The sequence below is a fragment of the Carlito syrichta genome, unplaced genomic scaffold (genome assembly GCF_000164805.1).
Source record: "Carlito syrichta isolate Samal-C Ts95f unplaced genomic scaffold, Tarsius_syrichta-2.0.1 Scaffold306713, whole genome shotgun sequence".
Classification (NCBI taxonomy): domain Eukaryota; kingdom Metazoa; phylum Chordata; class Mammalia; order Primates; family Tarsiidae; genus Carlito; species Carlito syrichta.
The window spans coordinates 491,300-507,421 of record NW_007250809.1 but is presented as its reverse complement, the minus strand read 5'-3'; the positions used below and the strand labels follow the sequence as shown (position 1 = coordinate 507,421).

General features: G+C 42.9%; 1 protein-coding gene across 1 annotated transcript in view; it reads right to left on the bottom strand.

The window, feature by feature from the left end:
• Window positions 1-16,122, bottom strand: part of CACNA1E (calcium voltage-gated channel subunit alpha1 E) — a 410,647-nt gene that overhangs the window by 154,176 nt on the left and 240,349 nt on the right. Inside the window, exon 9 of the mRNA XM_008063298.2 lies at window positions 9,899-10,002. Coding sequence (XP_008061489.2) covers window positions 9,899-10,002 — 104 coding nt within the window. The remainder of the gene's footprint in view (window positions 1-9,898; window positions 10,003-16,122) is intronic.

The window sequence follows — 16,122 nt, the reverse complement described above, 5'->3', positions numbered from 1 at the left end:
ATCAGTGTCACTTTTTCAGTTTGTCTTACCTGACCCTTTCCCTCTTTTAATTTAAATATCACCCTGGCTGGGGTGCAGTGACTCATGCCTGTAATTCCAGCACTTAGAAAGGTGGAGGTAAGAAGACTGCTTGAGCCCAGGAGTTCAAGACCAGTCTGGGCAATTTAGTGGTGAGGCCTCATCTCCACAATAAATCAAAAAAATTAGCCAGGCATGGTGGCGCATGCCTGTAGTTTGAGCTACTTGGAAGGCTGAGGCAGAAGGATCGCCTGAGCCTGAAGGATCACCTAAGCCAGGCAGGTCGAGGTTGCCATAAGTATGCCATTACACTCCAGTTTGGGTGACAGAGTGAGACTGACTCTAAATAAATGCCATCCTGCTCCTGTCTCTACCTAGACTACACACTCTTTGAGGTAGGAACTCTCTGTCCTTGTTCAATCTGCTATATTCAGTCCCTAGCAGTGAGTGACAAACTGCAAGTACTTAGTAACTGTGGTCTGAGTCAATGACTAAATTTCTACTGGTTGTCTCCACTGTTAAAATCCCAGCAAAAGAATTACTGTGTAGTTAGCCCACACCTTTATCTTAGTTAGTCACCTTCTACGTCAGACTGCCTTGGAAGAATGAGACACTTGTCAAACTGATACCCACCAACCTCCCCTCAGAGAGCTCATCTGGACCACTGAGCTGGCCATAAATAATTTCCTTATTAAGACCAGCACCCATTCCTGTCTCAACTCAGGGCTGAGTAAGTCCCCTCCTCAAATGCAATGACAGGCACATCAGGAGACAGAAGGCTCAACACTGAGGGTACAGTTGTGAGTTTGTTCCGTGTGACCAAGGCCTAGGTCTTATTCACTCTTGCATCCTCAGCAATGTCTTGCAAGATTGTAAGTACTCAAAGCATGTGGCCCGCATATGTAAATCTTAAATAAATGGCTTTTGAGGGACTAGAATTCTGGGTTATTTGAACTTAGACCTCATTATATGTAATTAGTCTACAATCTTGTTTTATTCACCTTTGTATATACAAGTCTAAAAAAGTGTCTTTTGCATAGTAGAAACTCAATAAACATTTGCTGAATTGACTGAATCATCAAACCCAGCCAGCACAATCTGGTAGCAAGACAACGGCTGTCATTTTGCTTGCTGTAGGAGCCATTCTACTCATTAAAGAGATGCAACTACAAGAATTTCTCCTCTAATCTGGACAGTTTTTCATTCCTTAGCATGACAGGACCTTGACAATGGGTCTTGGCATCTTCTACATTATATATACCAGGTCACATTGGATACACCAATGCAGGTACAGATTAAAATTTGTACCAAATCTATATGGTCAGGATCATATTCTAGGTTAACCACTAGCAGTCTTTCTCTAGTTGTACCATCTTGGGTGTCGACATCCCTAAGTGGAAGTCACCTGATATATTAAAATAAGCACCTAACCAGAAGTTGAGAAATTATAACCTCTGGCCCCACCTTTACCAGTAGCTAGTTGGAGATTAACATCTCTAAACCTCCCTCTTCTCATATCCAAGTAAAGATACTATCTACCTACCACACAGAGTTCTTGCAAAGAACAAATACAATCATGGAAGCAAAGATGCTCTAAAGACAACAGCATAGACGGGCTTGGTGGCTCAGCCTGTAATCCCGCGCCTTTGGGAGGCTGAGGTGAGTGGATTGCCTGAGCCTGCGGGTTCGAGACCCGCCTGGGCAGCGAGACCTCATCTCTACAATAAATAAAAAAAATCAGCCGGGCGTGGTAGCACATGCCTGTAATTCCGGCTACTTGGAAGGCTGAGACAGAAGGATCGCCGGAGCACAGCGGGTTGAGGCTGCGGTGGCCAGGAGCGGCCACTGCACTCCAGTCTGCGCGACAGAGTGAGACTCCAACTCAAAAAAAAAAAAAAAGACAACAGCATGAAAACCAAAGTGCTCTGAAGACAATGGCATGGAAGTCAAGGTGCTCTGAAGACAATAGCATGCTTCACATGCTCCCCATGTGTTCCTATAAGCAGCCGCTGGTCTGACTGTCCCTGCCCCACTTTGGAGACAGCTCAGCTGCTCCCCCATATCTGCTTCCCTCTCTCCAGCAGCCTGGGGAACAGTGGATGGAGACAGTGGGCTAGCTCAGGGTCATTTTCTGTTTGTGCCAGCCTTCTGCTCTGTAGCCCCTGACAGCACTTCAGGGTGTGCTTGTACAGCCCTGGTTTGTTTCCATGGAGACAGGAAGCTCTGCTTCTCTTCAAGCTTAAGCTAATGGTTTTCATCAAATCCCATTTCCTCTGACACAAGTAAAAATGCTACAATGCTTCTATCCATACTTCCTCTTTAAATATGAAGCCAACAACATGCCTCATTGCCTTCCTCCCACCAACACCTGTGCCCCTGGGATGGGCACCTTAGTTGTTTCCACACTTGGCATCCAATGGTCCCTGAGGATGGTGGATGCTGCCTGTCCTCTCTCACCGGACTCTCTCACTTGCCCAATGTAGGGGCCACATGTCCTCCCCTTTCCATTGTTATCACTCTCTGCTCTAGGAACATCCTTGGTACCTAATATGCAAACTGCCTCCAGGTCATAGAAAGTCTATGCCCTGGGGATAAGACTTTCAGAGCTACTTCCTCGGCAGCTCCTGAGTCAAATCCCAACCACAATCCCCCTCCAAGGAGAAAGCCTCCATCGTCTCCAAAGGCATGCAAGAGCCAACCAAACAGAAGAGAAAGTCCACGGCTTCTGCTGTACACAAGACTGCCTGCCATTGAACCCTCAGCAGACACCGATGAACACCATCCCCCAAATGTGTTGAGCATCAAAACATGAAAAAGAAACCCAGACAGAAGTATTTTGGTCCCAGCCTGTAAGGCCCCTTATTGCTAACACTCCTTTCGATGTCAGAATTTATTCACACCAGCTGTTCTCAGCTGCCGCTGTCACTTCCTAGGCATCTCCAGGAGTGCTAAGGGGGCATCTGCCATCCGAGTTCCATGACATCTAACCTGAGGAGGCTATCTCCCAGTTGGAGAGGAGCCAATGGCCCCACAGCTGGCTCAAGCCAAGCATCCACAGACTATTAAGCAGATGACAGCCACCTGGACCTAACAGGCTGCAAAAATGTATATGGCTAGTATCAAAGGATATAGGCAGCTAATAAGAGCTCAGGGCAACTCAGTGCTAGACACTGGACCAGGCTTTTGTATGTGAGAGAGGTATTGCTATCCCACTTTACAGAGGGGGAATCAGGCTCAGAATAACTTGTTCAAATGCACAGTGCTAGCAAGTGGCCCTCTACAGTTGTTTCTTACCCATGAGTGTCAGAGGCTAAAGCCAAGGTTCCAGCATGCCACTCTTTTCCATCCAGAGAAGGATGTGAGAGTGAAAAGATACAATTGCAAGCCAGAAAGCATCCATGTGGTCAGAAACAGGCACTGTCTAGCGGGAGAGTGCTCTGTCCCACTTCATCTTTGTGACGACACACCTTGAACCATATTGGAAGCCTCATCCAGAACACCAGTGTCTCTTGTTAGCTCAGTATCTGCTTTTCTCTCTTAAAGTTTCCAAACTAAAATATGGACACACTTAGGAAATGAACAAGGATAAAGAACATCAGACAAGATTACACAAACAAGAAAAACAAGAAGAAAGTCTGTGATCAGGCCTCTTCTGGGGGCAGAGTCACGGATGGAGCCTATTTGAGCTGTAGGTATGGGCTGTGTGGAGAGTTACCTAGAGCGGTACTTGGGCATCAACAAACAATGCCAATAAATGTTCACTGAATTAGTAAATATGCAGAAATCCCATTATGTTTTAAGACTCTCCACTTAAGATACATACTGTTCAAGTTCTTACTCTTGGCTGGGCATGGTGGCTCATGCCTGCAACCCCAACACTGTGGGAGGATTGTTTGAGGCCAGAAGTTTCTAGACCAATCTGGCCAACATAGCAAGACCCCATCTCTGCAAAAAATAATTAGGCAGGAGTGTGGAGTATACCTGTAGTCCCAGCTACTCAGGAGTCTGAAACAGAAGAATTGCCTGAGCCCGGAAATTTGAGGCTGCAGTGAGTCATGATCACACCACTATACTCCAACCTGGGTGACAGAGCAAGACCCTGTATCTTTAAATACATACATACAGAGTTCTCACTCCTTCACAGCACCCTTTTCTTTCATAACCACTTCACAAATGACCAGACTCTAAGTACACGTGCTTGGACTAGAATGGTCATTTCCTCCTTAATCCCCCTGAATCTGGTCTTTCCCAATGCCAATCCATCCTCCATGGAGGCAAAAGAATATGCTTATAGACTTCTTTTATCCCACACTTTTTTGTGTGTGCAATAGTTTTACTTTAAAATTTAATTTCTATTTTTTAAAGTAATGCATGTAGAGTTTTAAAAGTCAAATAATCTTGAAAGACTTGTAATGAAAAATTAGCAGCCCTCTGCCTCACCTCTCCTAAACCCTGAATCTCACTCTCCAGAGACAGCCAATTCCAACTCTTTAACCTGTTTCTTCTGGCATTCATCTCCACATTTCTAAATATTTTACTTAAAACACTGCAATTTTTTTATCATTCAATTTTAGATATTGCTTAAAGACTTCCTTGCTGTGAAACCTAAACTTTTAAAGGGTATATCCTGACATCTTTTTCCTCTCCCCTTCCTCAGCCTCCCCTCCCTCTCAAGGCAATTATAGCCCCACAAGGCGCGATCTCAAAATTCAGCATCAACAATGTAAATCTAACTAACAGCTGAGTTCCACAGAGGACTGACAATGCTTACGTTTCTTTAGTGGGGACACTTTTGTATTTCCTGGAATTGAATTCTCAGATTGGTGTGGAGGTATATGTGTATAAATACTTACAGTATACATTCATGGACAGTCACGTGCTGCTTAACGACAGGGATGTGTTCTGAGAAATGTGTCATTAAGTGATTTTGTTGTCATGTGAACATGATGAAGTGTACCAAAAACCTAGATGGTCCAGCCTACTGCACTCCTGGGTTATATGGTAGGGCCTATTGCTCCTAGGCTATAGCTGGACAGCACGTTATTATACCGAATACTGGAGGCAACTGCAACACAGTGGTAAGTACCTGTGTATCTAAACAGATCTAAACATAGAAAAGGTACAGTAAAAACATGGTATAAAAGATAAAAGTGGTACACCTGTAGAGGGCACTTAACATGACTGGAGCTTGCAGGACTGAAGATGCTGAGGGTGTGAAAGCCTAGGACATTACCATACATTACTGTAGACTTCATAAACATTTTTATCTAGGCTATATTCAATTTATTAAAAATATTTTTCTTTCTTCAACAATAAATTAACCTTAGCTTACTGTAACATTTTTACTTTACAAGCTGTAATTTGTTAAAACATATTGACTTTTTTTGTAATAACTTAGCTTAAAACACACATTGTACAGCTGTACAAAATTTCTTTATATCCTTACTCCTAAGCATTTTTCTATTTTTTATTTTATTTTTTAAGTTTTTGTTAAAAAGAAACAAATACACACATTAGCCTAGGCCTATACAGGGTCAGGATCATCATTGTCACTGTCTTCCACCTCCACATCTTGTCCCACTGGAAGGTCTTCAGGGGCAATAACACACATGGATGGAGCTATTACCTCCTATAACAATGCCTTCTGAACACCTCCTGAAGGATCTACCTAAGGCTGCTTTATAGACACCTCTTTTTTTAAAATAAGTAGGAGCACATTCTAAAATAATGATAAAAAGAACAGTAAATATACAAACCAGTAGCAGTCATTTATTATCAATTATTATATGCTGTACAGGATTGTATGTGCTATATTTTTATAACTGGCAGTGTGAGTTTATTTATACAAGCATTACCACAAATACGTCGCAATATGATGTTAAGATGGCTATGATGTCATTAGGCCATAGGAATTTTTCAGCTCCACTAAAACCTACAGGACCACCGCTGTATACACCATCAGTCACCGACTGAAATGTTGTTATGCGGCACATGACTGTATATAGTTTTAAAAATCCACTAAGCTCTTCTGAATACAGTAATGCAAATCAGGGAATGTATTAGTTTAATTGTTTTCTAACAGAGAGCATGTTTAGAGTCTTCTACCATCCAATTCAAATCTGAGCTTGATGCTCTAGGCCTCTGACAATCATCATCATAGATGCCCCTTCATCATCCTGGGACTCAGTCCCCCTTGCTTCTCTCCTCTATTGGAGCCTGTGTTTCCAGGACTGTCATATTTTTCTCTTTCTTCGATTACTTCTTTATTGTTGGTGACTCATATCTCCAGTAACTTTTAAAGGGTATCTAAACATATGGTCATTCCTCTTAAAAAATAATTGGTATTTGGGCTAGGTATAGAATTCTACCTAGGAAATTATTTTCCTTCCAAAAGATTTGGGAATTTCTCTATTAGTTACTAACTTTCAATGTTGCCATTGAGAAGTCCAATGCTACCCTGATTCCTGACTCTTTGTAGGTAAACTCACTCTCCTTCCCAGTTGCAGGACACTTTCAGGATATTCTTTATTCTGATGCTATAAAATTTCATGATTTGCCTGGTGTGGTTTCTTTTTATTAAATATGGTGAATGCTCTGTGGGCATTATCATTATTATTGTAAGTTGAAGTCTTACACTGTAGCCCAGGCTGGAGTACACTGGCATGATCATGGCTTACTGCATCCTCAACCTCCTGGGCTCAGGCAATCCTCCTGCCTCAGCCTCCCAAGAAGCTGGAAATACAGGTACATGCCACCTAACCTAATTTTTTAAATTTTTTTGTAAAGACAAAGTCTTGCTATATTGCCAGGCTAGTCTGGAACTCCTGAACTCAAGTGATTCTCCCACCCACCTCAGTCTCCCAAGTACTGGGATTAGAGGTGTGAGCCATTGCACCCAGTCTCATTTTCATTATTAATTAATTAAACTCATTTGTTCCTTTTTATCTCCATACTCACCTTCTATCTCCCTGCCATACATACTATCAGTATAATATATTTAATGCGTGCCCTTTTAAAATATATTTTTACGAATTGTATAGATTTTACATATATGTATTTTTATGTAAATGGTATTAAGTTGATCATAGTACATCCTACTATATAGTATGTGGGGTATGTACCCAAAATTTTATCTATCTAATCTCCCAGTATGGGCACCATGATTCCCCCAATTCCCATGAAAGAACATCTGTGCATGTATCTCAACAAATCTTTCCATCTGGTGATATAAGTCTTTTGGTTCAGGGAATATTTCTTGTGTTTTTCTTTGTTAATTTCTTCCTTTCCACTTCTCTGTTCTCTTTATGGAACTCCTATTATAGTTAAATGTTGGACCAATCTTTTTTTGTTTGTTTTACTTTCTAGGTAATTTCATTAACTTTATATTCTAACCACCAACTTTTTATCATATGTTAATACTTTCACATTAATTCATTTTTACTTAATGTAAATTTTACTTTAATTACATTGTATACTAATTTCCAAGAGCTCTTCTTAACCTCTAAATGTTTTTTATTCCAATAATGTTATTCTATAGGTGAAATTATTTATCATCTATCTATGCTCTTATCAAAATATAGTTTTTAAAAGTTGTCTTCTGCTCCTTGCATTGTTTATATTCCCTCAACTTTTTTTTTTTTTCTATTTGTTATTTTCTTTTTGGTCTTTTGTGTTGAGCATTTTCTTCAAATGTTGATGATCTGTACATATTTAAGGCCAAGGCACAAAAGCTTATTAGAAACCTGTATGTGTGGTTGGAGCTTGTGGAATGGTGAATGTAGTGGATTGCATGGGGTTCCCCAAAAGATATATTCACATTTTAATTCCTGAAATCTGTGGATGTTACCTTCTTTGGAAAAAAGGATCTTTGAAGATATAATTAAGAATCTTCAGATGAAGAGCTCATCCTAGTTTAGCTGGTGACCCTAAATCCAATGACAAGTGTCCCCATAAGAGCCAGGCAGACAGAGATTACACAGACATTGAAGAAGAAGGAGGCAATATGACCACAAAGGCAGAGACTGGAATGATGTGTCTATAAGCCAAGAGATGCCTGGAGCTACCAGAAGCTGGAAGAGAAAGGAAATAAATTCTCCCCTAGAGCCTTGGAAGGAGCACGACCCTGCCAGATTTGGACCAGACTCCAGAATTGTAAGAGAATAAAGTTTCTCTCACAGTTTTAAGCAACCCAGTTTGTGATCATTTTTTACCGCCTCCAGAGGAAATGAATATAGTGAGCCTCACTGAAGGTGACAAGGCGGGGAACCTGTTTCTCTGGTCTCCCTCAACTATCATTGTAGATAAGTCTCTTAAGACAGATATAGTTTTCCCAGAGAGGAATCCTCTAAATTCCTACCAGATTGCTATATTTCTAAGAGTTAAGCAGGAGAAGTGGGCCAAATACTGACATCCAGTTTGTGGACTTTCATTTAATTTTTCCTATTTTCATCACAAAATGTCAATCTCACCCTCAAGTAAGTATACCTAATGTCACCATTCCAATTCTCTGATTCAGACTCTGCAGAGATTACATCTCTCAACTTTTGCTAGTTTGCTGGGGAAGGAGTTGAATTCAGCAAATACCTGACAACCTTGTCTGATTCTTGAGCTCTAAGTAGGGGTAAGGTGGAGAGGTGGAAATCTAGTGTTCCTTACAAAGACTTTCATTCAATCCTCTTGTCTTTAGCACCACACATGCTCTACCTCTCAGACATCCCTGGTGCCTCTAATTACTGAGCCCCTCTAGGCTTTGTCAGACAATCAGTTGGCTTTTGTACCAGCATTATCATTTGCAGGCAATTAACCCTCAGCTTTCCTACCACTATGTCAGTAACCATTTTCCATCTTCAAAAATTTGGTTGACATCTCTCATCTGTTGTCATTACTCATTCTCTTTGTCCTTGTGCCCTTGAAATTTATTTCCCATGTTAGAAGAGTTTCAAGAAATGACCAACTTGGCTCAATCTGCTATGTTTAAACAGAAGTATCACCTTGTACATTTGTATTCAAAGAACTTATGGCACTCTGACAAGAAATTAAGTTCAGTTTTGCTTAGAAAAGTGTAAGGTCCTCTAAAAATATGTCCCTGTCTTAGCCATCCTAAGATGTTTCATTAAAATTTCTTCAGACTCCATGACACATCCCATTTCTTCATCTTTGCTTAGGGTGGGCATTCCTCTTCCAGAAATGTTCATTCCCATATAGTCTATGCTATCCTATTACATATTTTATATCTCAAGCAAAATGCCCAATCCTTCATGAGAACATCCCTGATTAGTTCATACTATATAGATTTGTCCTTTCCACAAAACAAATTATTATATTCTATATTAGTTGGTAAAAGAATACTTTGTCCCTGTTTCAAGTGTGTGTGCTGTCTTCTTGACAAAACAAGGGGAGGAACTATGCCTTATACTTTGTGTGTCCCTGGAAATGCTTACCACGGTTTTGGACATTGAAAACTTGCAGATGGGTGTAAGCTAATTCAAGCCATAAATATGGGATTTGGTGGCCAACATACTACAGAGTAAAAAATCTTTTGAGGGAAAGACTGTATCCAACTTTACATCTCTAACAACCCACACAGTGTTTGACATAGAAGATAACTGTTGAGTTATCAAATGAAAGAATGGATGGATAAATGAACTCTCAGTAGATACCATTTCAGTATTGTACTTGATGTAAAGATTTCTAAATTCTCAAGAAAAATAAAGATGATTAGAACGACAGTTCACTATTGCACTCCCAGTATTTGGCACACAGGAGCTGCTCAGTAGATGCCTTGTAAATGAAGGTTGAATGAATGAATCTTCCATGAGTCAGAAGGCATCAGTTTACAGTCAGCAAAGAAGTGAAGAAGAGAGAGAAACATCTGGCTTACCCGGAAAGCACTCCCAGGACTAGGTTGAGAACAAAGAAGGATCCGATGATGATGAGAGGGATGAAGTACAGCCAATTCCAGGTGGCTCCTAAGGCATCATTGGTCTGAAAGAAAGAAAAGTGGTTCTGTAATACTTAGAGACATCTGCCAGAAGCAAGCCTTACATTCCCGCAGCTTCACACAGAGTATAACCAGCACAGTGCAATATAGTTCAGTACTGCCTCACTCCACTCTCAACTTGCCATTATTGGGTTAATCCATAATCCCCCAGTATGTTGTGAATAATGCTGCGCCAGCCTCACTGCAATGCACTGAGTTGGAATATTCTAACACCCTCATTTAACAGATGAGAAAATGGAATGCAGAAAAGTCAAATAATTTCCCAAGGTCATACAAAGAGCCATTGGTTTTATAGTGTTCAGTGATGTGGGTGATGTGGATATAGTGTTTGGTGATGTACTCTAAATTGGGCAAATTCTCAAAAAGACAAAGGCTGTGCCCATCACTCCATTCCATGGATGTGAAAGAGAAAGAAACTAGGCTCTCCAAATCCTGCTCAGCTCTTGACCCGGGTTCTGGCTTTCTTTCTTCCATCGTGGTATAAAGGTATAGGGCCGGACGAAGCCTGACCAAAGCAAGGCTCCAGAGAGAAAAAGGAATAAATTTAGATCTGAAGAGTGATCACTTGCTTTCCCTCAAATGCTAACATACAGTGAACTAAAAATGCATAGCCCCCCATATTCTGAATGTTTGTACCATGAGTTAGATGCAAGGCCTTTGAATGGCAGGGATTGAGGAAGGATTACATCACATGACTTAGACAAAAGAAGCAACACTCGGCAGGATGTCTTATTAAAACCTTGAAATAGAGCTTGGGAGCATTTTGAGAAGTCACTTCTGACACTCGTGCTGTTCAACTAAGGGTTCACAAGCTTTCCCTTGACCTTCCCTCCCCATGCCAGCACACCCAAGTCTTTCCAAATAGCCTTTCTGAACTGCATTTCACATATACAGGGCTTTGAAATTTCCTCAACCCCACCCCACTCCCTCATACACACATTTTAATACCCATGTGAAACTCACAACAGATACTTCATCCACAATTCATTGGGGGAAACAAGGTCATCAAGGTGAAACGCTATGCCTAAAACTCACATGCTTAAATTAGTAAAATGAAGGACAGAACTCAGAATTTCTATGGCAAAGCATTTCTTGTCCCTGCAAATTATCTTTTAACTCCTCTCACTGCTAAACCTTGAAAATGTATTTTGATTCATTGTCCTCATGCTTCCTGTAGACTTCTATGACATTCTATCTTTTTTTCTCCTGCATTATCTCATCTTCTATCTCCCATTCGATTATATCAGTCTACAGAATAGTCTCCTAACAATCATGGCAGCTATCACTGTATATTAGAAACATCCCTTAAAAATAGCTTCTAAGGCTTTCATTAAACTTGTGTCTTTTTTCTTGCCCCTATACTGTTCAGAGAGGTATCATTGCAACTAAAGCAGAATGAGTTGAAAACAAGCATCAAGCCAGGCATGGTGGCTCAAGCCTGTAATCCCAGCACTTTGGGAGGTGGAGGCGAGAGGATTGCCTGAGCTCAGAGGTTCGAGACCAGCCTGAACAACATGGCGAGATCTCATCTCTACAATAAATAAAAAAAAATCAGCCAGGTGTGGAGGCTGTGATTCCAGCTACTGAGAAGGCTGAGGTGAAAGGATGGCCTGAGCCCAGTAGGTCGAGGCTGCAGTGACCGTGAATGTGCCACGGCACTCCAGCCTGGGCAACAGAGTGAAACTCTGACTTAAAAAAAAGAAAGAAAGAAAACAAGCATCAATAATAACAACAAAACACTTTCTGGACTGGATGGGGTAAAGTCAGGGACTTGCCAGTTTCAATGTGTTAGATTTAGCTCTTTGGTCTGATCAGGTCTGGTCAACACTATGCGAGTAGGGAAGATGTAGTCCAGAGCTCAGAGAATACTATTCCTGATCATTAGACAGAAGATGCAGAAGAACTAGAAGCCAAGAGCCGTGTTAGGTTTTAATGGACAGACGTTAACTGTTTTTTCTAAGTTGAGATATGAGCCTTCCTATGAGCTAAAGGATGAATGAAATGATCTTTGTATAGCTAGCTCTGTCTTTATTCAAAATTATAAATCAAACCTCCTGTAAGTCTGGCTACTCCAATGGTTCAACAACAGGTCTCCAGATTAACAGAATTTTTTACTTAGCCAGTGCTCCCCTCTTAGTGTTCCTTGGCAAAAATAACTGACTCAACACCCAGCACCCAGATCAGAGCTCGGTTGCCAATAAATATTAGTAGGTATCAGCAATGGCAACAATGAAATTGTGACTGTCAAGGTATTTTTGGTTTCAGAAATAACTGTGCTACAATTTGAAGATGGTTCAGAGCAATTTCACTTGGGCGACTATTTGTGAGGTGCTACAGAATGAAGAGAATGTTCAAAATTTTGTTCTTCTCACTGCAAGTGATCTGTAAGATGTCACTGTGTTTTGTGGAACATGGGATTCTGTAATCAGAAGAACTTGGGAAACACAGATTACATTTTTTTCTGAGTCTGTGAGAAGACCCACAAAAAAGAAACATTTAGTTTGTTTATTCCAACATTTTCTGAACTTCCTTGACGACAGAAACCTCCTTTTCCAATCCTTCTACAAAATACCCACAGAGAAAAGTGTCTTTTTTATTCAGTGTTTTGGTTTTGATTTAACCTATATTAAGACAGAAACCTTAACTGGCTGCTCATTTCTGTGTCTGGCATCTAACAAAGGGTTTGGCACACACAGATGCTCAACTAATCAATACATGGCCATGATTTTAATACTTTAATGATTCTCTTGTTAAAAATATACCAATACAGTTCATTCTTATAACTTCTCAATCTGTGAAGCTTTCTCCGAATTGCTGCAAACATCACCCACCACCGTGTTGGAGCATGCTGGATGAAAAAGAGGAGGAAGAGGAAGAGAAGAAGAAAAAGAACAGCTGGGAAGACACCAGCCCCAGCAACACTATGCCCTGGAGGTTATTAGAGATGACTGACAGCTTAAAAGGTTCTTCTGGAGAAAGCAGCTTGACAGCTCCCCTAGATTATTCATAAACCTTTTAACAGGCTTGCCACACCCTCTCAGCAACATGCTCCTCTCCCTCAGGCTGGTTTCAAACTTCCTGGCCAGGCGGCTCCCTGTGCTCTCACGTGCTTGTCCATGGGTCAGTGACCACCTGGCACGATAGTGGGACATACCTCAGCAGAAAGTGGGCAGGCAAGCAAAGGACTTAGTGCTTCCCTCCCCCAAAATTGCAAGATTCTTTCTGATGCTAATGAGGGCTTCAACCTCCTTCTGATTCATCATTATTAAAACCTGAAAATGGTCCAGTGTAGGAGAGACAAGTGTCCTTTGAGACTAAAAAAGAAGCAGCAATCGGCAACTCTGAAGGCAGCCAAGTGTCCCGATACCATGCAAATCGGGAGTCAGGATGAAGTTGCCAGCGCAGCAGCAAGTTGTGATGGCTTTCTCCCTCGTGGTGTGCACATGTGTCTCTCTCAGAGGAGGTGGAAGGGAGGAGGGTTGCCCATGTGGGGGGGGGGAGAATCGCTCCCTTCCGTTCTCTCTCTACTGTGTCCCCTCTGCAATTCTCACAAGTTGCTTTCATGGAGAAATGTTGACTGTGTTTTCCCCAGTGGCTCGTCCTTAGGAACACGGGACAGCCACGCTAAGTCCGTTGAGCAAAATCCTGGGTGACACATTCTGCTGGATCCTGGCCCCAGGAGTCTCTCACTGTGGAAACTTCACAGCCCGGACCTCTACTGTGGAGCAGCTAAGGGTATCCAATCCCTCCCTGCAAAGAATGCTGCCCCAGAGATGCCAGCCTCTTCCTTCCATGGCATTCACATTACACCTACCATGGACTTCTCTTTGGTCCATGTCCTCTCACTTAGGGCACTGAGGTTCCTCCCACCCCCAACACCCTCCCCACCCAGTCCTTCCCCTAGAGTGGCAGGCTGGCTGCTCCCCAGCATTCTCACCTACCGATTCCCTGAGTGACACACACACGCACATGTGTGCAAGAAAAGGGTGATGACAGAGAAAGAAGCTGGGGGTGGTGGCCCACCTGCACAGGAGTGCTCAGCGGGCACCAGGCCTGAGACGGTGGGAATGTGTTCCTTTGAGAATCTGCCTGGTGAGGGTGGCACGCTCACCAACTCCCTGTGTAAGCAGGCACACATGGTGATTATCACATTAATTTCCAGGGGGTTGGGGGAGATGCTGGAAGGCAGCGTGGGAGGATTGGGGTTGGACAGAGCGAGCAAGAGGAAGGGGACCCCATAGTTCTCCTGGCCTGAGCTGTGCAGGAAGGGCCTGGCCCCCCATCCTTGGGAGCAGGCCTCTAACAAAGTTCCACAGGGCTCCGTGGAAAACATGCTGAAGGATCTCTCATCTGTGCACCCCGTTCACATAACAGCTCTGACCAGGGAGGTTGAATTGCATGTGACTGAAGGGGAGACTGAGTATGTTGGGGCTGGAATAAGGAGGAGATAGATTCCACGGTCCTATCAGAAACACAAGGTCTCTGCTTCACCTCTGCTTTACTGGCTGAAGACAAGACCTGGGCTGACCTGCAGCAGAGTTTCCTTAATTATGGCACTACTGGCATCTGGGGTCAGATAAAACTCTTCATAGTGAGGGCTCCCTGTGATGTGTACGAGCAGCATCACTGACCTCTACCTACAAGATGCTGGTAGTACTCCCCCAAGTTGTGACAACCAAAAATTGCCAGATGTTCTGGGGAGACAACATGATGCCCCACTGAAAACTGCTGAACTCAAGACTCCATCTCAAGGAGAGATCTTCAGCATCATTATCAACTGAGCTCAGGGCAGGAGATGGTAGGAGCGGCTACTCTAGATTATAGAAAAGGTCAGGCCGTTCATCTCAGCAAAAGCATCTGTCCAAAGCCCCTGCTGATCAGTTCTAGGGAAAGGAAAATTCAGAGAGCAAAGAGGCAGGAAGGAAAGGAGCTGAGGCCTGACTCAACTGCTTAAATCCTTCCTCACACAACACACCCAGGATCCCGCAGCCAGCCAGATGGCTTGCCCTCTCTAGGCTCCCATTTTCTTCCAGTGCAAATGTGACAGCTCCTGTCCCACCCCAAGTGACTTGGATTCCAGGTTTCAGTGCTGAAATGCCATATTTTGTTGGACAAATTCATGGACTACCTACTATGTGACAGATATTCTTCTAGGTGTTAAAGATAAATGTTGAGCAAAACTGCCTCAGTCCTGGCCCTTGCTAAATTTTGAGTATAACAGAGGAGACTCACACAAAACAAATGAACACGCAAATATAACTTTAAAACTCCAGGCCGGGCATGGTGGTTCACACCTATAATACCAGCACTTTGGGAGGCTGAGGTGAGAGGATTGCTTGAGCCCAGGAGTTTGAGACCAGTCTGGGCAACACAGAGAGACTTCATCCCTACAAAAATAAAAAATAAAAAAATTAGCCTGATGTGGTGGTTCATGCCTATAGCCCCAGGTACTTGGAAAGCTGAAGCAGAAGGATAGCCTGAGTCCAGGAGGTTAAGGCTGCAGTGAGCTGTGATCATGCCACTGCACTCCAGCCTGGGCAACAGAATGAGACAATGACTCAAAGAAAAGAAAAAAAAAAAAGAAAAGAAAAATTTAAGCTGTAGTCAGTGCTATGAGAGGGCCACAGGGCACTAAGACAGGTTGGTGTGCTCCAGTCCAGGATCACAAAGGCACCCCCGATGGATTTCCTCAACGTATATATAATTGGGCAACCAGCATCCATCCAGGTGCCCCCTCCCCCCAGGGCCTCTCTCATTCCCCTTCTTGGGCACCATCTCCCCATTACCAAATGTAACATCATCCTGACTTTTAAAACCATCAGGTGGACTGGCCTCCCTGGAAGTCCCAGCTGAGCATTTCCCTGCATCTGCTGAGCCATCCACAGGAACTCAGCCATCCAGAACAGCCTTCTCCTACCCGACTCCTGCCTAGCCCTCACCAGTCTGGATGTGGCAGGCTCTGTGGTGCCCTCATCTAGTCTTCCTCACCAGCAAGTATACCCATCCCCCAGCAGCTGAAGATGTTGGCTGCTAATAATGCACACCAACCTCACACCTGCACCCGTCCCAGAAGCCTGCCTGTGGCTGACAGACCATCCTCACCT